General features: G+C 37.5%; 5 protein-coding genes across 6 annotated transcripts; 4 read left to right on the forward strand and 1 right to left on the reverse strand.

Moving 5' to 3' along the window:
- On the reverse strand, nt 1-1,536 carry LOC127260616 (germin-like protein subfamily 1 member 1). Its single transcript, XM_051288444.1, has one exon. The coding sequence runs from the start codon at nt 659-661 to the stop codon at nt 29-31; it is 633 nt and encodes a 210-aa protein (XP_051144401.1). The 5' UTR covers nt 662-1,536; the 3' UTR covers nt 1-28.
- Nucleotides 1,537-1,697: 161 nt separating this feature from the next.
- LOC127260612 (protein WVD2-like 7) lies at nt 1,698-5,369 on the forward strand. Of its 2 annotated transcripts, none has more exons than XM_051288441.1 (7): nt 1,698-2,861; nt 2,951-3,375; nt 3,516-3,590; nt 3,840-3,936; nt 4,023-4,094; nt 4,188-4,313; nt 4,458-5,369. In XM_051288441.1, the coding sequence occupies exons 1-6, from the start codon at nt 2,184-2,186 to the stop codon at nt 4,311-4,313; spliced, it is 1,473 nt and encodes a 490-aa protein (XP_051144398.1). In that variant the 5' UTR covers nt 1,698-2,183; the 3' UTR covers nt 4,458-5,369. The 2 variants fall into 2 exon arrangements, with proteins under 2 accessions (XP_051144398.1, XP_051144397.1); XM_051288440.1 differs by having other exon boundaries at nt 1,701-2,861; nt 4,188-4,292.
- A 520-nt stretch (nt 5,370-5,889) lies between these two features.
- LOC127260615 (metalloendoproteinase 3-MMP-like) lies at nt 5,890-7,229 on the forward strand. The gene has a single exon (XM_051288443.1). It carries the CDS (start codon nt 6,053-6,055, stop codon nt 7,178-7,180), a length of 1,128 nt encoding a protein of 375 aa, XP_051144400.1. The 5' UTR covers nt 5,890-6,052; the 3' UTR covers nt 7,181-7,229.
- A 2,967-nt stretch (nt 7,230-10,196) lies between these two features.
- On the forward strand, nt 10,197-11,704 carry LOC127260574 (protein JINGUBANG-like). Its single transcript, XM_051288347.1, has one exon. The coding sequence runs from the start codon at nt 10,225-10,227 to the stop codon at nt 11,479-11,481; it is 1,257 nt and encodes a 418-aa protein (XP_051144304.1). The 5' UTR covers nt 10,197-10,224; the 3' UTR covers nt 11,482-11,704.
- A 4,006-nt stretch (nt 11,705-15,710) lies between these two features.
- Nucleotides 15,711-16,461, forward strand: LOC127260575 (uncharacterized). Its single transcript, XM_051288348.1, has 2 exons — nt 15,711-16,164; nt 16,301-16,461. Exons 1-2 carry the CDS (start codon nt 15,730-15,732, stop codon nt 16,316-16,318), a joined length of 453 nt encoding a protein of 150 aa, XP_051144305.1. The 5' UTR covers nt 15,711-15,729; the 3' UTR covers nt 16,319-16,461.
- The last annotated feature ends 5,291 nt before the right edge of the window (nt 16,462-21,752 follow it).

A 21,752-nucleotide genomic window follows, 5' to 3' on the forward strand; every position in this document is an offset into this window, starting at 1 on the left:
ATGGATTAGGAAATACTAATATTTATCCTTAAGTAAGCCCTGACCATTGATCATAATCCCACTCTCCTAAATTTCCAACAGGAAACGTAGGATCAGAATACGACCTGAACCGAGCAAGCGAAGGCCTTTGTCCGCCAGGATTTTGGCTGTTGAGTCCCGACAGAGCGACAGCAGGCTTGTCCGAGTTCACATTGTAAAGGAAATGAACAAGAGATTTAGGAATTACAAAACAATCACCTGGACTCAGTTGTTGTCTATAAATTCGATTTGAGGAGTCCACAAATCCCACCAAAAGTAACCCCTCCAGCACAATCACCAGTTCTGAGGCCCTAGGGTGGGAATGGGGAGGAACCAAGCCATTAGCTGCAATGTCTGTTCTTGCCAGGACTAACCCAAAAGTGTTGAGCCCTGGAAGGTTATTGACATCAGTGAATGTGACACTGAACCTTTGTTTATCGACACCATCTCCAGGTTCAGACAATGCAGATGTAGCAAAATGGGAGGATGATGCATGGTCAGGGTTGATGCAAGGCACCTCATTCAGGAAGAGGTTGCGAGGGTTCTTAGTGTCTGCGACACAGTAATCGTAAATCGGATCTGGATCAGATTTGACAAAGCAAAAAATAGAGCATAGAAGCAATACGACATGGTTGGTTTGCATGATGTAGAATAGACCTTGATGCGAAGAAACCCTTGTTTCAAGACTTCAATTATATGAAATGAAGTAACATTTTATATATAGTGGAAAACGGGAAAGTTGCATTCCATTAGATGCCATTATTAGTAGTATTCAAAACCTTGAGTGGTTGTTGAGAGATCCAGGGCTTCCAACCCCAGTTAGATCCTCACCATTCATGGTGTGGATTCTACATCACATTCATGGATATGGTTCCACCTGGTCTTGGGAGTCCAAGGACCTCCCAAGAATCCCTCAGGAGCACTGCTTGAGTAACTTACTGAACATCAGAGGATGAGGGAAAGACAAGTTAAGTCACTGTGGTTAGAATTGACAAAAAAAACACAAAAGGGGAAGCAGAAAATTGGCAATAAGATGTGAATTTTCCATCAGACGGAGACATTCTGCACCACTTGATTGGTTATATGCAAAGAATGTTCATTTGACTCATTCTAATACTTAAGTGTGATGTTAACCACTGAACCTAAAGATTGATGACTTTGAAGGGTATTGGAAGGAAATGGACCCTTGGTTCCTATCCTATTTCTGACGGATCTTTGAAGGTAAACTTGCTGAGATTAGTGGATGAGAGCTTGAGAAGTCAGTCTAATTAAGAATAATAATATATAATTACAGTGAAATGGATCTGCCAACTGAAATGAAAATGAACCAACATAAATAAACCAAATTCATTTGACTTTAAAAAGGAATACGCCCATGGGAGGGCAAGCTTCACAGTTGGGGTTGGTTTGAAAGGTTTCTGGTTCTAATTCAATACCGAATTCCATTAACTGAGTTTCATTTCTCTTTGCATCACCAGCTTCAATTTCCAGGCTATTCTGTTTGGAAGAATTTAGTTCATTAAAGTAAATTTAGAGGCATCAAAGGTGGCCCCCATTTCCTCTCCTCCATTATTGAGACAAAGATGTGACACGTGCACTGCACCGCACTGCACTCTTCTCCTTGTGGGACCTTCAAACCCTCTATCTATCTATCTGGAACATGATTATTGTCAATCTTGACAATGTTCTTTATAATTTTTTACATTGTTTGGTAGGGTTGATTAGGTGAACGGACCACCTATTTTTGGTATATCAAACTATTAGTTTATGATTGTTATCCTAAGCTTTGAGGATTAAAGTCTTTAGAATTCCAGTTTCAGAAGATAAAAGGAGCAGGCAATATTCACATCTTATATATTACCAACAGCAAAAGTGTATGTGAAGAAGAAGAAGAAGAAGAAGAATAAGAATGTTTTGAAGTTCTGGATAACTGTTCGAGTACAAAAACACAGCACGTGGTTTCTTTCATTCTGCTGTGTTTCCTGTCTCATCTTCAATTTAATTATAGCTTCTTTCTTATTTCTTAGGTTTTTCCCTTTTCTTTGTATTATCTTATTATTGTTGCAAGATTGCTGTGTGCTTCGTGTTAAGTGTTCGTCACTTTGTCTTTGAATTGATCAAAGCTGCTTGTAAAGTTTGGGGTTTCAGTTATATAAACGTACAAAATGAGTGAGTCAGTTAAATCTGGGGGTAGACTGGAAGTGTCTGTTTCATTTGGTAGATTTGATAGTGATGATCTTCCTTGGGAGAAATGGTCATCGTTCTCACCAAATAAGCATTTAGAGGAAGTTGGTAACTTATCAACGCCTGGGTCAGTTGCCCAGAAGAAGGCATATTTTGAAGCCCACTACAAGAAAATTGCAGCTCGGAAAACAGAGGAATTATTGGAGGAGGAGAAGTCCATGGATGACGCAGATGAAGGATTATCTAATGGAGATAGTTTAGGAGAAGTTGTAGAGGAAGTGCCTACGATATATTTGAGTTACAGTAGCTTTGATGATGCAGTTAAAGATAAGAACGATGGATATGGTGAAGGAGCAGTGCAGGTGCCTACAACCTGTCTGATAGAAGTCCTCAGTACAGAGGAGGAAAAACAAAATCCTGATGATCAGCTGAATGACAGCAGCAACAAGGTTGATTCAGAATTAACTGGTCAGAACTCTTCTCCACAAGTTTCAGAAAAATTTTTGGAAAGGGATAGTGGTGTAGAAAAATCAAATTCATCCGAGTTTGATTCTCTGCAAGTTTCAGAAAAAGCTTTGGAAAGGGATAATGTTGTAGAAAAATCAAATTCACCGAAGAAGACTAGTTTTAAGATTAGTTCGGGAGATGTACCTAACAAGGTAAATATTGGAGGCATAGCTACAAAACTCTATTTATCAGGTTTCTGTTCTTCTGGTGGATAAAGTTAGTTTTTCTTTCCATTGTTAAGGTAGCTCAGAAAAGATGGGGGAGAGCTGTGGTACCTGCAGGGAAGTCTTCTCCAGTTTCAACTCCTAGGCAGGTGAAGGTGAAGCCAGTTTCGTCATCCATATCTGCCTCAAAGTCCTGGCAAAAGAAGACTAATGAGTCAGCAGTTCCTCAAGGCAGGAAGTTGGTACCAGGACAGACTAAGAGAGGAGCTGATGCTGGATCCCTACACATGTCTATGATTTTTGGCCCAGCAAATTCTTCCACTGTGACTCGCAAGTCATTGAGAATGGAGAAACCAAAGGATAAGGACATTGTTAAGAGAGGAATCAGGTCTTCCCACAATCAAACCAAAGCAGTTCCAAATAATACTCAAATGCAGGGGTTAGCTACTTCAACTGGGTCCAAGATCTCCACATGCCTAGTTCATGCTAATGAGAATCCAGGGTAATAACATTTCTTTTCATATGTCCTGGCAAGTAGGAGTGAATAATACATGTTGGGCATCAACTAATTAGTTGTAGAATAATAGATGTTGGTTAAATCTTCAGCAAATTCTTGCCCATATATGTTTGCTTGTATTGTAGACTAAGAGATGATCCTGAAAAGATTGGTGCTCAAAGGAATCAGCCAGGCAGGGGATCAAATGCGTCGTCGGCAAGGTGAGTTAAATTACTACAGAAATAATCTAGCATTGAAACCCATAGTAGTTTCTCTCTGGCCTTTTGATTTCCACCACTGCTTTAATTGACAAGTATATAAGGTATCATCATCGTAATTGAATGTAGCTGAGTTTGAAAGACACAAAGCTACAACAAAAATTGTTACACATAATGTTATTATCTAGATTAGTCCTTAGGATTGCCATTCTTGATTTCTAAAGTTTGTATTTGAGATTCAAAATTATGCAGATCAAACAAAAATTCTCTGCCAGAGAAGAAAATGACAGCAGGATTTTCACAACATATTGGTCTTAGAAGCGATGAAAGGGCTGAAAAGCGAAAAGAGGTACATCCAACTATCAGACTTCTGAAACTTATGCATGTTTATTTATTACATTGGACTAATTCATTCAACTGCATAACCCAAAAAAGTTTCTAAAGAATCTGGAGGCTAAATCAATTGCCAGAGAAGCACAAAATGCTCAAGTAAACGCTAAATCAAAAGTAAGTTTCAGTACAAGTAAAAAAAAAAAAAAAAATGAATACTTCATTACATGTGACATGAAGCATCACTAAACAAGGCATAATTTGTTCCAGGAAGAAAAGGAATCCGAGCTTAGAAAATTGAGACACTCTCTCAACTTCAAGGCCAAGCCTTTGCCGTCATTCTACAGAGTTCAAAGAAAAGCTCATTTGGAGAAGGCAAGTAATCCCTGGCTCTAGGTTGACATTCCTACCCTGACATAATCAACTGTTTCAAAATCTTTGTAATTTTGTGATCATATGCTTACAAGTAAATAGTTTGCATTCCTGCTTAATTTCAATTCTCATCATTCCAAAAATCATATATTTCAAACGAAATTGCAGGACGCTGATGACAATGAGTTGCACCAATGACTTACATCTCACATGTAATTTATTCCTCAGCAACTCCGACCAGTGAAGAAGTAAAGCTTTCCCACTAAACCTTGATGCAGACATGCAGGGTAGTGCACTTTTGGCGGCAGTAAAATTGACCAACATGCTAATAGTGTTTTCCTTAAATTAATCAGAATGTAGCAAAGATATGGTAAACCTAAACTGTAGATACACATGAAAACTTTCTTTTCTCATACTTGAAATCACGTTAATGCACAAGACTGTCGTGTAATTATGTCATAACTAAAGGTTGTGTCATCAATATGGGATTTTTTGTAGTATAATTGCACTTCATCAATTGATAGCAGCAGAAATCTGATTTGAAATCAGTAAACTAAGCATACCAATAACCTGTCATAATGGAAATAAATAAATGAAACAAATGCCAAAGGCCCGAATAAAACTACTCTATTAGAGAAGTGAACTTCAGCTAATACTGTAATAGAAAAGAAGACGACAATGTAGAATAGCAGTTGATGAAATTCGAAATCCTAATCTCACATGGGTAAATCTCCTTTCTTTATTTCTTCTGGAAAAGCTTGCTTTTGTTGCATTTGAGTTTAATCCAGCCGATGCCTGAGGACGCACCGTCTTTGACTTTCCTCGCCGCCTCCTTCGTTTTCTCATATCCCGCCGCAGCAACCACCCTAGTCTTTTCGACGCCGGCTGAAGCCACTTCCTTGGTCTGCCCAAACTTCTCGCTTACTCTCTTGGACAATTTCTGATCTGCGGAGCTGCTTCCCGCTCCCCATGTATTTTCCTTCGACGCCATTGATATATGTTCAGGAGGTGGATTTGAAAAATGAGGTGAGAATACAAGGGGAACCAAAAGATGCCAAGGATAGGGTTCTGACTTTCAAATCAGGGAATTGCGGCAAATCTGCGTTTGTATAGTGCAGACTCAGAGAGAGTCAAAGGGGGTGGGTGATTTCAGGAGGGCCCAGTGCCCCAAGACCACACCACACCACACCACACACCATGGCATAAACGTCGAAGATCCACGTGCTAATTTATTTGGGCCTTATACTTCAGACCCTGCGCAGAACAGCCCAGTTAAAACTTGTCCAAGTCCAACTAATATTTAACATCAAGCAAACTAAAAAAATCGCGATTATATTTCAATAATATTATTTTATTTACAGATTTAAGCGTCATTAACATTTAACAAAGCTGAATTTAATTGGGGTTGATTCGATTAAGACAATAATTCCTTCAATAGTAACCTCCTCTGCACTTCACCTCATTAATATAAAATATAAATGTACATGAAACTGATGAGAACAGGTTATGGGGACCACGTACGGCGACGGGAGCCATTATACTATTAAAGTTGCTGATGAACAAGTCGCCGGGAACCATTCTCTTGCACTAATAATTATAGTCATTGTCGGTCTTTAATTATAAACTTGACAAAACCCAGTCTGGATCTTTGACTTGGCGCTGCAGGCAAGCCGGCAAATTCAAGAATTTAAAATCCCGGAATACATCCATACCACATTCCAGACGGCCATCATCCATTGCCGTTTTTCCCGTGGTAATCCCCAATGAAACTCCAATTATGCATACTTCTGATCTTGATTTCAGTTTCCATCAACTCTAAAACAATTTCTGCTAATTTCTTCCGCAACATCACTTCCATCCCTTCCTCTCTAATCCCGAACGCCACAATCTGGGATGCTTTCGCCAATCTTGTCGGCTCCAAGAAGGGCCGGAAAGCCGACGGCTTGGCCAAGCTGAAAAGATACTTTCAGCATTTCGGCTACCTCGATAACTCCTACTCCGATTTCTCCGACGATTTCGACGATTTCCTCGAATCCGCCGTCAAAACTTACCAGATTAATTTCAACCTCAATGCCACCGGGGAACTAGACGTACAAACCTTAAAGCGCATCGTACTGCCCAGATGCGGGAATCCTGATATCGTCAACGGTACTTCCACTATGCATTCAGGAAAACCGCCTCCAGATCCCTCCGGTCCCAACACTACGGTTCGTACAGTTTTGCATTATTCCTTCTTCCCCGGCCGGCCGCGTTGGCCGCCGAGTCGGACAGAGCTCACCTACGCGTTCCTGCCGGAGAATCAGCTCTCCGACGAAGTCAAGATCTTGTTCAGTCGAGCATTCGAGCGGTGGTCGGAAGTCACGACGTTGACTTTCACGGAGGTACCTTCGTTCCGTCGGGCGGATATTCAGATCGGCTTCTTTAGCGGGGACCACGGCGACGGCGAGCCGTTCGACGGGGTTATGGGGACGTTAGCACACGCGTTTTCTCCGCCGAGCGGCAAATTTCATATGGACGGCGACGAGAATTGGGTGATCGACGGCGACTTCCTGAACGGGGCTCCGCCGACGGCGGTGGATTTGGAGTCGGTTGCGGTCCACGAAATCGGGCATATACTCGGGTTGGGTCATAGCTCGGACGAGAGAGCGATTATGTACCCGTCCATCTCGTCGGGCACCCGGAAAGTGGAGCTGGCAAACGACGACATTTTGGGGATCCAAGAGCTATACGGGTCAAATCCTAATTATAATGGGTCGGTTTCGGATTTGAACCCGGGAAGAGAGAGGGAATCCAGCGGAGCCGGTCCTCTGCACCACCCTCTGTGGCGGTGGGAAGTCCCGTATGTTGTTGGAACCCTAGCTGCAGTAGTATTCTTTTCATTATTTGTGTAGAAAAATTAAGGTAGGATTTTGAATATGAAGTTTTATTTTATGTTGGACATACCGTTGGGCCGTACGACAAAGAGGATTGGTAATAGCTCATGAATTGGGCCGTTGATAGAAGAGGAGTACGTACTTACACATCTATGTAGGTCTACCAGGCAATTGAATATTGACGACTCTGTGGGGAGGAGGTAAAATTTTGATTTGGACATGAAAGCTGAGGAATTGGCGTGTATGAGAATGAGCATGACAGTTTTTTTGCTGAGCCAAGACAAAACTGCGTAAGGATAAAATTGGAATGGAATGGAGTGGAGTCAACAGTAGCATGCGGTTGTCTGTCTGTCTGTCAGTCAGAGTCAGTAGTAGCAACTTGCAACTGGGTGGAAGATTATTATCCCATTTCCATTCATTCGTACGCAGTTTTGTACTGCCATGGAAGCTTCTTTTTAAAACCTTGAATATGACAAATAAATATGTAGAGATAACACACTTACACACACCCACCACTTTGTGTTAGAGACGCTTCCCAACCCCAAGATATCCATCCCAACCCCAATCCCAATCCCAATCCCAATCCAGAAATTTCTGAACATTGTATTATAATTGCATTGGATGATCGTATGTATGTATGTAATTAATCAATAAAAGAGAATTAATTAGAAGCTGCAGCTGCAGAAACATACTACAATCCAATCAAAAAGCAAAAGATAGGTCCCACCAGCTGCTGATTCACATTCACTTGTGAAAGAAAAAGCTTCTTTTTCTGCGTATTGCTTTACAGCTTACGATTATAATTGGTCGGTCGGTCGGCCTCTCTCTCTCTCTCTCTCTCTCTCTGTCTCTCTGCTCTCGACTTATAGTATGCAATAATCATCATAACTTGGTTTACATTACATTCATATCACATTAGCTTCACAAAATATCTTCCATCTTTTCCATAGCCAGCACCAGCACCAGCACCAGCACCAGCACCAGCCGAGTCCCTAGCTCCCACCATGCATATATAGGCATCTATACATTATTAATTAATACAAACCATCCCCCATATTCGAAGGATGTTTTCCTAAAAAGCACACACAAAATAAAAGCATGCACGCCAGATGGATAATAATAATAATACATTGGACCTCTGGCAAGAGCATCAATCCCTTATTAAGTAACAAAGATTATTGAGTAAAGCTTTTCAATCTTCATATTATAGTAGTTTAATGATACATTTCATAATATATATATATATTCCAAAGATCACACCTACGCCTCTATTAATACAATACTGAAAACAAGTTTATCCAAAACATTTGTAAACATATATATATATATATATATTTCAACTTAATTATGTTACTGCTACTGATTCTTTACTTACTTTGTTGAAAAGGACATTAGAGCTTTTGTTGGAAATATATATAGAGAGATAGAGACACTTAAATATATATATGTTTTGCCTTCTTTTTAATTAGTCTACTTTGGCCTATTTGGATTTTCATAACTTCAAAGGGCCAAATGCCATTGATTTGGTCAGCTCTCAACAGGAAATAATGGAAAAACTTAACAAACTCTTAAGTCTTAACCCACCTATGTATGCATAAATGTATATGTATGTATATACGTGTGTGTACGTATGAAGTAATACAATACATACAATTAAAAGGACCTATGCTATGTTATCCTCTTATTTCCTACTGCTACCTTTGTCTTTGTTACTTTCAATTAAATTGATTCATATGTCTTATCATCTCCAGAATTATTATAACAAACAAATAATGTGGCTTTCCCTCATAATTATACATTTTGAATTTTCAGGATTGAAAAAGCAATGCCATTGGTCCCCAGCTTACATCAGAAATATACATATATATATCTAAGGGGAAATTAATTAATAAAATTACCGACCAATTGCTCAAAATTAGGTCATGATCATTGAAAGTTTCTTATAATTGCTCAGGTTTCCATCACTTCAAACTACAGAAATATATAGGTAGTTCGTGGGAGATCCAGGGACCCCAGCACAAGATGCATCTGATATGGCGATACGCAATTTCGACGGCTTAGATTGCACGGCATTGCGGTCCATGGAGCTCGATCACAAGAATCATTATCCTTTGATGACAATTTCCTGAATGTTTCTGTTTACCATTTACTTATCCAGAAATGGTCCCAAAAACCCTAATTTCACGGTGAATAGCAATGTAGCTAAACCAGAGTTAGGCAATAGGGGTAAAGTGGTTGTGGGGACTCAAAAATGAATGCACCGAATGAACGAACGAACGAACACAAGTAAAAATTGTACTCAAATTTGATGTGAACATCACTGACATCCACAGATCCAAAAAGGGTAATAACCTTAGAAGTTGCATCCAGCCCATCCATGGAAGTATTTGGTTTTATCTCAAGCTGCAAGTGGCTCTTTCATTTTGCAGCTTTTTAGCAGGTCTCTGGACCTTCGTTCCCAGCTCAATCTGGGCCATTCATTCCTTGTGTGGGTTCAAAACTTCAAATAACCCAAATTCAACTCAACCCGGATCCTGGAATCCCTGGACCTACCAAAATGACTACCCTGTGGTCCATGTTTGAATATTATTTATAATTCATATATAAAGTGTAAAAGAGATTATGCGTTAATAAGAACACACTGAGTCGTGCATTCATGGTAATAGATTAGATTAGATTAGAGTCCATGCCCCTGCCCCTGCCCCTGCCCATGCCCATGCAAAGTGATGCGACCCTTCTATCCATCTGGTGACTCTACCATTCATTTTAAACAGTACCCATTTTGTCCAAACGAGTCATTTTGCGAAGCTCCTGGTCCTAGGAGCCCAACTCCCCGATGCATCTGGCGCTATGGCCCTACACTATGAATGGTTTCGTGATGCGTTGGAGTTGAGCTCCCGGGAGCTCTCAAGAAACAAGTTGCTGTCCCATTCACAATATCCACCAACCCTCCTCGCTTCATCGGGACTGGATTTGATTCTTTATAAACACGTCGCAATTCAATTTTCAGTTCCTCACTAAACAGTAGTCGAATTACAATTTCTTCTCCACTGTCTTCCTCCATGAAAGATATGGGAAGGTCTCTCACTCTGCCATGGCATTCCCTCCAACACCTTCCAGACCATTCCCAAGATTATTCCCAAAATGATTATTCATCATCAAACCCAACCCTTACTCCTCAATCAAGCCTCCAATCAATTCCTTCACTAACACACAATTCCCACATCCCCGAATCCGCCGCCGCGCAATTCCGATGTCTGGCCACTCTCAAGGGCCACTCTTCTTACATATTCTCGCTTGCCTTGTCGGGAAAGCACATCTACAGCGGCGCCTCCGACGGCGAAATCCGCGTCTGGGGGCGCAGTCCCGATTCGGCGGATTTCGATTACGCCGTCGTCGCGGAAGGCTACAGCGCCGCCAAGTCGATGGTGGTGCTAGGAGATAAGCTCATCACGGCCCACCATGATCACAAAATCCGAGTCTGGAAAATCGACAGTGATTCCGCAGCGAATTACCACAAGTACAGAATGATTGCGACAGTGCCGACCCTGAACGACCGCTGCCTGAGGGTATTCTCGCCGAAGAACTACGTCCAAATCCGACGGCACAACAGGCGCACGTGGGTGCATCACGTGGATACCGTGTCGTGCCTTGCCTTGTCCGGCGACGGCGGTTTGCTCTACTCCGTTTCGTGGGATCGAACCATCAAAGTGTGGCGGACTTCCGATTTCAAGTGCGTGGAGTCGGTGCAGAACGCTCACGACGACGCCATAAACGCCGTCGTTTTGTCCAATGACGACGACGGCTGCGTCTACACGTGCTCCGCGGATAAGACAATCAAAGTGTGGGCAAGGCGCGGCGGAGACAGTCACAGGAGGAAGCTTTCTCTTGTCTCCACGCTCGAAAAGCATAAATCTGCTGTCAACGCTTTGGCTCTCGGCGGCGACGGCTCTGTCCTGTACTCCGGCGCCTGTGACAGGTCGATCATCGTGTGGGAATGCGACGGCGGAGGTGCGGCGGCGGTGGGGGCGCTGAGAGGGCACAAGAAGGCTATTTTATGCCTGGCGGCGGTGTCGGATTTGGTGTGCAGTGGATCGGCGGATGGGACGGTGAGGATTTGGCGGGGAGGGAGCGGGAGCGGGAAGAAGTACTCTTGTCTGTCTGTGTTGACAGGGCACAGGAGTCCGGTCAAATGTTTGATGGCGGCGGCTCTGGATAGTGGTAAGAGAACCAACGGTGAATCGAGGAATTCTTACATGGTCTACAGTGGCAGTTTGGATTTTGATGTAAGGGTCTGGCTCATTGGGGTTCCGTTTTAGTGTCATCCCATTGAGCATACCTTGAAAAGAGAATTTCCACACCTGATGATCATCCCCTTTTTTTTTTTTTTGGTTTGGATCATTTGCTTGGAAAATGGAAGAGTGAATGAGTTATAACTGGTTGGAATATAGTGAAGTTTGAAATTTTTTGAAGAAATGTATTGTATGGAACCTAAGTCAATACATAAGTTGGGATGGAAACCCAAGTTCTTTATTAAAAATTGTACCGACAATATCTTACTTAATGTTGAATTGGGCAGTCCAACAATATTGTTGAGAGTTGTCCAGTTTAATATTGAATTGAATTAATTAATTTGATTGACTCTTAGTAGATAATATGTCTAATTTATTCTGGCAATAATGTATTTCGGGTGTGTTTGGTTGGGAGTTTGGATTTTGAGTTGGGATTTGAATAGTAAAAATTTTGAATTTAAATAGTTGTATGATGTGATATAAATAAGTGTTGATGTGATGTTTTGAATGTAAAATTAATTTTTTAGTATAATATTAAAAATAAAAAATAGGTGTTTGACTTGATGTTTTTTAGGCCGAAAAAATTGGATGAATAATAAAAATTAAATCCAATCATGCAAACAGACACACCCTTCATCTCCCTGGTCGTGTGTGGTGCCCCTGACAAGTTTTTCAATGCTTTCAAAACTATTATTTTGCATTTCATGTCTAAATATTTAACTACACTATACTACATTAAGTTAAATTAATTTAGAAGAAAAAATAATAATAATAATAAACAATTCAATTAATTTCCAATTAAGAATATATATATATATATATATACATACACACATGTATACTCTCAATTAGATGTCTATATTAAGCAATAGTTTGATGAACGAACACCTCAATCAGTGATCATTCAAAAGCATTGTCCTAATATATATATATATATTTTTCTAGTCTAGAAATGGAGATGGGTTGAACAACTTTTTATCTTTCCTTTTATTCAAAGTATTCTAACCAAAACTGTTTTATAGCATTTGGAGGCAATAAAAGCAGCAATTAAAAAGCTAAATATGATACACTAATACTTAATAATTCCTGTAGTAGAAACTTCAAAGATTTGATTCACTAAATTAATTCAAGTGGGTTGGGAATTAGGCCCAAAAAGTCACAGCTTTTCAGCTCCACTTTCACATAATTAAATCATAGATTATTCTCTCCCCCATTTATATATATTGCCAAGCAGAAGATACAAGTTCTTTAATGTCCCATTTTTTCTGCAAATGATCCTGTAGATGGAACTTTAGGAGACACTTAATCAAGTAATTTATATTCAATTGATCTAATTAATTAAGATAATCCAACTCTTTATCACCTAACAATACTCGTGGTAGCGCTCAAATGTGCCACGTTGAGAAGCATACTCGTACTCATGCTGGTTATATATAATTAATTAAACTAGTTTATAAATTAATTAACTGCTATGATTGACTTCAAACATTTTGGATTACTAGTGTAAAACCCAAAAGATTTGCTGCCTATTTAAGGACATGTAAATAATTGTTGCATTTCTTAGTGGCTAATGGCATCAGCAATTTAGACATTAATTAATAGGCATCATCTTGACCATCGGCCTGCAATGAAATTTATATTAGAGAGGAACAAGTGTACGAACGCAAGGTCTCAACTAAGAACAATATCTATATAAAAATGTTGCAAGATTAATAAATAATTAGGTAGTAATCATTTACTAAACTTTATTAGCTGATAACGTGTAATAATCTAGGTATCAAAATTAATATATATTTACCCAATATAATGTTAATCGAGATAAAATATATAATAGATGGTGTTATTATATTTGTTAGAATCTTTTAGGATTTTTCTTTTTTCAGAAAAAAATTCAAATACTACAATTTTTTACTATTTAGCCTCGTCGACACGGATCAGGTTGCTGATCATTTTTAATTCAGTACATTGTTGAATGGTTAAAAAATAATTACACTTAATTATGATAATTATATATCATTTTTTATAACTATTTAGCAGGTGCCCAAAATTATATTTCAGCACCTGTTCTGCAAGTTAGCTCATATCATTTTTAATAAAATAAAAAAAATTTATTGTTTTTCAAAAATATTAATAAATAAATAAACAAACAAGTTGATATGTTTTTCTTCCCAAATTTTAATACATTTATTTTGGATAATATTATTTAAATATAAAATCTAAATCAAAATTTTTAAATCAAATAAAAAGACAGTGTTTTAGAATAAATATGTATGTGTAAATTTTATTTTTAGTTATTTAAAATTTTGAAAATATTTTCAAAATTATTGTTCTGGTGAAATAATTTTTATTATATTTTTATATATTTTTATAAGATAAATAATTTTGAAAAGATGAACTATTATTGAAACCAATATAAAGTAAAAGAACAATTGTTCAATATAAAATGATACTTCACTCCTTAAAAAAAAAAAAAATTAACACTAATAATACTCCCTCCGTCCCACTGCACTTTCTATTTTTGGTAAAAATTATTAAACCAAAACATATTAACAAATATAAATCAACTTAATTGACTACGTGATATACAGATGTAGGACCTACTCAAAATCCTTTATTTCTACTTTTTTTCCTCAAAAAAATAATATTTTTATTTATATTTAAAACTACACATCTTTTATAAAATTGATTTATGTTAATTATAAATAAACAAAATATTTTTTTATTTACTAGAAGATTTTATTATCTACAAAATTATATTCATATTGCATATATTATTTAATTGCTATATAATTTTAAAATATTTAAATATATATTTTAATTTTTTTAATTATATATATTAAATTTACTTTTAAACTATAAATATTATTAATTATAAAAAAACTAATGTAATAATATCATTACTAATTATTATTATTAACTAATTAAATATTATTTCATTAAATACTGTGTTACTAATAAAATGATTCAATTCTCATGGAAGGGAAGGGAGGAAGTAATAAACATCTACTAATATTGACCAAGCTATTATTATTATTGTTATTACTATTTTATTATACAACGAAAATTTAGTACAAGATCCAAATGCCCCCATAGCAGCCCAGTTGCCAAATTTATTTGGATCCCCTTAATGGGCTCTTTTTAAGTAAATGATTTTTTTCTTCTTTGCTGTAGTTATAAGAACAAACTGCAGTTCTATTCTTATCTACACAAAAACGAATAATTACGTGAGATATCAAAAATTATATGGATGATATAAAAAGTAATATCTCATATTAAATTGTTAATTTTTTTATTTTTATTTTTATTTTTATTTTTTTTTGTAAAAAAATAAATATATAGTTTATATATATATATATATATATATATAGGAATATATGTATATAGTTCATTTTATGATGTGGGGTTTACGACTACTTTCTAACTATTTTAAAGAAAATATTAATAAGTTCCGTTTCGGCGGCTGTTTGGTATTATTTACTTCAAAATGGTTTCAATTGATCAGATGATTAAATTTAATTTTTGTATGAAAACATGGAGTTGTCTTTTCATATTGAAACAAATAAATAAATCATTAGTGACACTTTTGAAACGTAAGCATTGCCCAACCAAGCATCAGCAGCTCGATTATCAAAATGTTAACTACGTAAATATTAATATATTTTGGGTAACTACAGATGACACATTAAAAGATTGAGTACAAAAATCAAAGATTAGTATAATTAAATTTGCGACATGTTGAGTCAAATTTGGCTTTCTAAGAAGACAAATTTGATCAGAAAAGTAGTTTCCAAGCTAACTTTGCAATCTAAATTTGAAGATCTTGCCATCATGCTATTCATGCTTTATTGGATTGAAGTACATTCAATTTGACTATCAAAATACTATTATTTTAATTTGTCAATAAATAAAACCTAAATTGTCATTTCAAACAACCATTCAGTAGTGTCCAATACGTGTGTAGGTTAACCAAAATTTTCGAAGACCAGACAATCCAATAAAAGGGACATTTCTTGATCCTTGTATGAATTAATTAATCAAGTTATTATTTAGGCACTGTACTAATTATGGCCAAGACAAGAAAAACACAATGAAAGATAAGAATGCCATTCTTGTGGGTCACTGATCTTAATATGACGATGACCCTCAGTTTTAATCACTTATCCATCAAGTTAGAAATTGAGAAAATCAATCAACCAAATTAATTGGTAGAACATGTAACTTATTTGTCTCGATTATTGATGAGCATGTATGTTTAATTTTGCAGCATTTAATCCTATGAATTTCTCTGACATTAAATGTGATATTCCTGAATTGACTGGTGATAATTATAAGATCTGGAAGGAGAGGATTCTCCTTCATTTAGGCTGGATGGACATTGATTATGCTATACGGAAAGACGAGCCGCCGGTTATTACTGAAACCAGCGAGCCAGATGATGTGGATCTTTATGAGCGATGGGAGAGATCTAATCGTCTTTCCATGATGCTCATAAAGACTAAGATCTCTGCTGGTATCCGTGCGTCTGTCGATCAGCATGATAATGTTAGAGAGCTTTTGAGGGCTATCGATGAACAATTCGTCAAGTCTGATAAGGCTCTTGCCAGCACATTGATCATTCAGTTCTCCACCATGAGGTTCACGGGTGCGAGGGGTGTGCGCGAGCACATAATGCGCATGCGGGACATTGCGGCGCAGCTGAAAAGCTTAGAGGTGACCATGTCTGAGACCTTTCTTGTCCATTACATATTGTGCACTTTACCTCATCAGTACGGTCCATTTAAGATATCCTACAACACACATAAAGATAAATGGTCCATTAATGAATTGATGACCATGTGTGTTCAAGAGGAGGAGAGACTACTGATGGAGGAAGGTGAGAAAGTAAACCTAACGGTCCATGGCAAAAAGAGAAAGCATGACACAAAGGGGAAGGGACCTGTGCCAGCTGAGCGGGTTATAAAGAAGGAGTCTACGTGTTTTTTCTGTAAAAAGAAAGGACACATGAAGAAGGACTGCATTAAGTTCAAAACCTGGCTCGAGAAGAAAGGTATCCCTTCTGCATTTGTCTGTTATGAATCCAATATGGTTAATATTAATTATAACACATGGTGGATTGATTCTGGTTCTACAATCCATGTTTCCAATACCTTGCAGGGTATGGAAAGCCTAAGGAAACCAATGGGAAGTGAACAGTTCATCTATTCCGGTAGTCGGATGCGTTCGCCTGTGGAAACCATTGGGACGTGCAGTTTAGTGCTGAGTAGTGGTTTTGTTTTGAAGTTGGAAAAGACTTTTTATGTTCCTAGTTTTTCCAAAAATTTAATTTCTGTATCGAGACTATCATGCTTGGGTTTTTCGTTTCACTTTATGGATTCTAGTTTTGTTTTGGATTTTGAATCTAGAACCGTTGGTTGTGGTGAAATTAATGATGGTCTTTATTCGATCAAATTGAAAAACGACACTACTTTTGATTCACTGCATGTCACAGCTGGTTTAAAGCGATGTGTTATGAATGAGAACTCATATATGTTGTGGCATCGTCGATTGGGACATATCTCAATTGACAGAATTAAGAGATTAGTGAATGAAGGGATACTTGGTACCCTGGATTACACTGATTTTGAGACTTGTGTTAGTTGCATTAAAGGCAAGCAAACTAACAAGTCCATAAAGGGTGCACAAAGGAGTTCGAATCTTTTGGAAATTATTCATACAGACATTTGTTGTCCAGACATGAATGCAAGTAATCCGAGATACTTCATCACCTTTATTGACGATTGTTCACGGTATATGTATCTTTACTTACTTCATTCTAAGGATGAAGCTTTAGAAGCCTTTAAAGTTTTCAAGGCTGAAGTAGAGAAACAATGTGGAAAACAGATCAAAATCGTCAGATCTGATAGAGGTGGTGAGTACTATGGCAGATACACAGAAAATGGACAAGCTGCCGGTCCATTTGCTAGATTTCTTCAAGAGAATGGGATTGTTGCCCAATACACTATGCCTGGTTCTCCGGACCAAAATGGTGTTTCAGAACGAAGAAATCGAACATTAATGGACATGGTGAGGAGTATGAGGAGTAATGTGAAACTTCCTCACTTCTTGTGGACAGAAGCGCTAAAGACGGCTGCGTATGTATTGAATCGGGTACCAACCAAGGCTGTCTCAAAGACACCTTTTGAATTATTCAAGGGTTGGAAGCCGAGTTTGCGACATATACGTGTTTGGGGATGCCCGTCTGAGGTGAGAATTTATAATCCACAAGAAAAGAAGCTAGATCCGAGGACTATTAGTGGGTATTTCATTGGATATGCCGAAAAGTCTAAAGGATATAGATTCTATTGTCCGTCTCATAGCACTAGAATTGTGGAATCGAGAAATGCGAAATTTCTCGAGAATGACTTGGTTAGTGGGAGTGATCATATTCCAGATACTCATTCTGAAACAGATCACTATAAAGATCAACCTACTAAGCTGAGTGATAGATTGATTGTCTTTCACGCTCCTCAAGTTCAAACGCGTGTTAGACGATTAAGTAATGAAGTTCCACAAACTGATGAAAATGATCACGTAGATCAAGTTGTTAATGAAGAACATCAAGAAAATGTTGAACAACATGCTGTTGAATCAGTTGGTCAGCAAGTTCTTCGTGATAATGATGAAACAACATTAAGAAGATCTACACGAGTCAGAAAGTCAGCTATTTCTAGTGACTTCATGGTGTATCTTCAAGAATCAGATTACGATATAAAAGCCGCAAATGATCCTGAAACGTTTTCACAAGCCATGAATTCTAAAGAATCCGATTTATGGCATAGTGCTATGAAAGACGAGATGGACTCTATGGCATCAAACAAGGTATGGGATCTTGTCGAGTTGCCTGATGGTGTAAAAGCCATTGGATGCAAATGGGTCTTCAAAACCAAAATAGACTCTGATGGCAACATCGAACGACATAAAGCAAGACTTGTTGCTAAGGGATTCACTCAAAGGGAAGGAATCGATTACACCGAGACATTTTCTCCGGTATCTAAGAAAGATTCCCTCCGTGTGATCATGGCATTAGTAGCTCAGTTTGATTTTGAGTTACATCAGATGGATGTGAAAACAGCATTCCTGAATGGTGACCTAGAGGAAAAGGTTTATATGAAACAACCTGAAGGATTTACCTCTAGTGGTGGAGAAAATTTAGTTTGTAAGCTTAATAAATCCATATATGGATTGAAGCAAGCCTCCCGTCAGTGGTATTTGAAATTTCATGATGTTATCTCTTCATTCGGCTTTGAAGAAAACGTCATGGATCACTGTATATACCAGAAGGTTAGTGGGAGTCATATTTGCTTCCTTGTGTTGTACGTGGATGACATTTTGCTTGCAACTAATGATAAATGGATGTTACATGAGGTAAAACAATTTCTCTCAAGGAACTTTGATATGAAAGATATGGGAGAGGCATCTTATGTCATTGGCATTAAGATCCATAGAGATAGAAATCGAGGCATTTTGGGTTTGTCTCAAGAAGCCTATATCAAGAAAGTTCTAGAAAGATTTAATATGAAAGATTGTTCACCAAGTGTAGCTCCCATTGTGAAGGGTGACAGGCTCGATTTGAGTCAATGTCCGAAAAATGACTTTGAAAGGGAACACATGAGCAATATCCCTTATGCTTCAGCAGTAGGAAGTCTTATGTATGCTCAAGTTTGCACCAGGCCTGACATAGCATATGCTGTTGGAGTATTAGGGAGATATCAGAGTAATCCAGGTGTTGACCACTGGAAAGCTGCAAAGAAAGTGATGAGGTACCTTCAAGGTACGAAGGATTTTATGCTCACATATAGACAAACTGATGTGCTGGAAGTGATTGGCTACTCCGATTCGGACTACGCTGGCTGCATTGACACTCGGAAATCCACATCGGGTTATGTGTTCATGTTGGCTGGTGGGGCCATCTCTTGGAGAAGTGCGAAGCAGTCTATCACTGCTACTTCCACTATGGAGGCTGAGTTTGTTTCATGTTTCGAGGCTAGCTCGCATGGTGTATGGTTGAAGAGTTTCATATCCGAGCTTAGAGTCGTTGACTCTATTTCCAAACCGATTAAGTTGTACTGTGACAACTCTGCTGCGGTATTTATGGCTAAAAACAATAAGAGTGGGAGTCGAAGTAAACACATCGACATCAAATATTTAGCCTTAAGAGAACGTGTCAAGGAAAATAAAGTGGTCATTGAACACGTTAGTACAGAGTTGATGCTTGCTGATCCCCTAACTAAGGGCATGCCACTAAAGAGTTTCAGGGATCACGTAGCAAGTATGGGACTTGATTCTACAATGTAGTTCATTTGCACACATTGTTATTTGAGACTCTTATTCAGTTTGATGTTTTCTCGCTTTATTGTGCACATATTTGTTTATTATTGAGAAAACTCGCTTATGTTTAACCCGGAATAAATATAAGATTTATTCATTAAGTTGTGAATTTAGTTTGAGATGCTTGACATATCGTGATACATGGAAGGTAACATTCGTTTATAGAAGACCTACCGCCATGATTCGTATGTAAGGTTTTTCGTTATGTTGTGATAGTTTGAGTGGGCCAAGTGGGAGAATGTTAGTTTAATTAATTAATTAATCATATTTGAATTTTGATTATTTTTGAATTATCTTATATAATTAAACTAACCTAAAATTGTGGCCCACTTTTCTCCCATTAAGTCTATCACATTCAAAATATACGTGAGAAGTGGCAGAAAAATCGTGATGGACGGTTTTTCTTTTGATTATAAATACTCTCACATACGGGTTACTAAACCTACTCTCAGAAAATTAGAATACACCATCGCTATTTGAGAGCCAGGGTTTGGCAACATCATCCTAGGGTTCCACGATCTGGCACTATCTTCGGAGGTTTCCAAAGTTTGGCAACATCCTCCCAAGGGTTCCAAAGTCTGACAACACCGTCTTCCCACGGCTCCAATTCACGTTTTGCTTGGAGAAGAGAATATCGAGAATAAATCTAATTTTTAGCAATGGCAGGAGGTTTGTTTAAATTTCGCTTCCGCTAACATATTTGATTATATGTTTATTTTCTTACATTTGGTATCAGAGCTTTTTTGTCTCTGCCTTGCTTAGAATTCTCTTCTCATCAAATTCTTGATCAAGATTCGCTTTAAATTCTTATTTGAAAATATTTTGGTTTTCTATTTTCAACAATTGTTTTGCGATATTTTCTTGATCAAAATCCGATCCTGCGATTTGAGAAAATTTCATTCCTTGAGGAAAATTTTAAATTTTATTTTGAAATTAATTTATGCAAAATATTAAATTTTTGAATTTTCCTTGCGTTTCGATGGAGTGTTCAGATTCTTCTGTAATATTTTATGTGCACTTCATATCTGTGTCGACTTGTATGCGCAATTAATTATTCGAGGAAGCTTTTCGGTGTTGAATATATGAGATGATATTTATCTGCAATCGAAATCAGATTTGTATGGTTTTGTTATCGATTGTGGTGTTTTTATACAACCGAGTTGCGGCGCACACATGTTAATTAATTTAGTAAAATCCGACATGTTCCTATGCGCATTAATGTATCTGCATTCAGTCCGAATTTCTAATGATGTCATCCAGAATCATATATATATGTTATTTGCAAATATGGATTAATGGCAAGTGAAATCATTCTAAATCCATTCATGAAAATCAATTCTGCAAACCTGCATATTATATTTGTTATGTTTTATTTATTTATTTGTATATATAGCAGCTAATTGTATTTTGAATAAGGATGAATCATGCTGCGTTGCTGAATTATTATTATTATTATTGTTATTATTTTGCATATATCTGCACTATTTTTTTTTAATTGGAGCATGCTGATGGTATAAATATGATTTATTTATGTGAACTTCAGTCTATATATTCATGATGTTTGTGATTTATTTTAAATTTTATTTAATTGCGGAATAGCCACAGCATCCTCGATTAATTAAAATTTTGTTCATGATTTATTTGAAATCACATTAATGGACATCAATTGTAATTATCATGTACGATGTGATGAGATCTACCCACAGGAGTCTCGTTATATTTGTACGAGTAATTAGGATAAAATATCGAGTTGTATTTCTTAATCTACCCACAGGAATTGAGAAAAGGAACACAATTTGATAGTTTTATTGTAAAGTTTTTGATGAAATCTAATTGAGTAAAACTTTAGCCCACAGGCAAGTTTTATGTCTCTAGATTCATGTTTTAACGTGTTTACATTGGTAGAACATGTAACTTATTTGTCTCGATTA

This window comes from Andrographis paniculata, unplaced genomic scaffold (assembly GCF_009805555.1).
Source record: "Andrographis paniculata isolate CXL003 unplaced genomic scaffold, ASM980555v1 Contig62END, whole genome shotgun sequence".
NCBI classification, from domain to species: Eukaryota; Viridiplantae; Streptophyta; class Magnoliopsida; order Lamiales; family Acanthaceae; genus Andrographis; species Andrographis paniculata.

Coding starts and splice junctions, on each gene's coding strand:
- LOC127260616 (XM_051288444.1), bottom strand. CDS start 661: ATGCAAACCAACCATGTCGTATTGCTTCTATGCTCTATTTTTTGCTTT.
- LOC127260612 (XM_051288440.1), top strand. CDS start 2,184: ATGAGTGAGTCAGTTAAATCTGGGGGTAGACTGGAAGTGTCTGTTTCA. Junction 3,591..3,839: donor TCAAATGCGTCGTCGGCAAG/GTGAGTTAAATT, acceptor AAAATTATGCAG/ATCAAACAAAAATTCTCTGC. Junction 3,937..4,022: donor GGGCTGAAAAGCGAAAAGAG/GTACATCCAACT, acceptor AACCCAAAAAAG/TTTCTAAAGAATCTGGAGGC.
- LOC127260615 (XM_051288443.1), top strand. CDS start 6,053: ATGAAACTCCAATTATGCATACTTCTGATCTTGATTTCAGTTTCCATC.
- LOC127260574 (XM_051288347.1), top strand. CDS start 10,225: ATGAAAGATATGGGAAGGTCTCTCACTCTGCCATGGCATTCCCTCCAA.
- LOC127260575 (XM_051288348.1), top strand. CDS start 15,730: ATGAATTTCTCTGACATTAAATGTGATATTCCTGAATTGACTGGTGAT.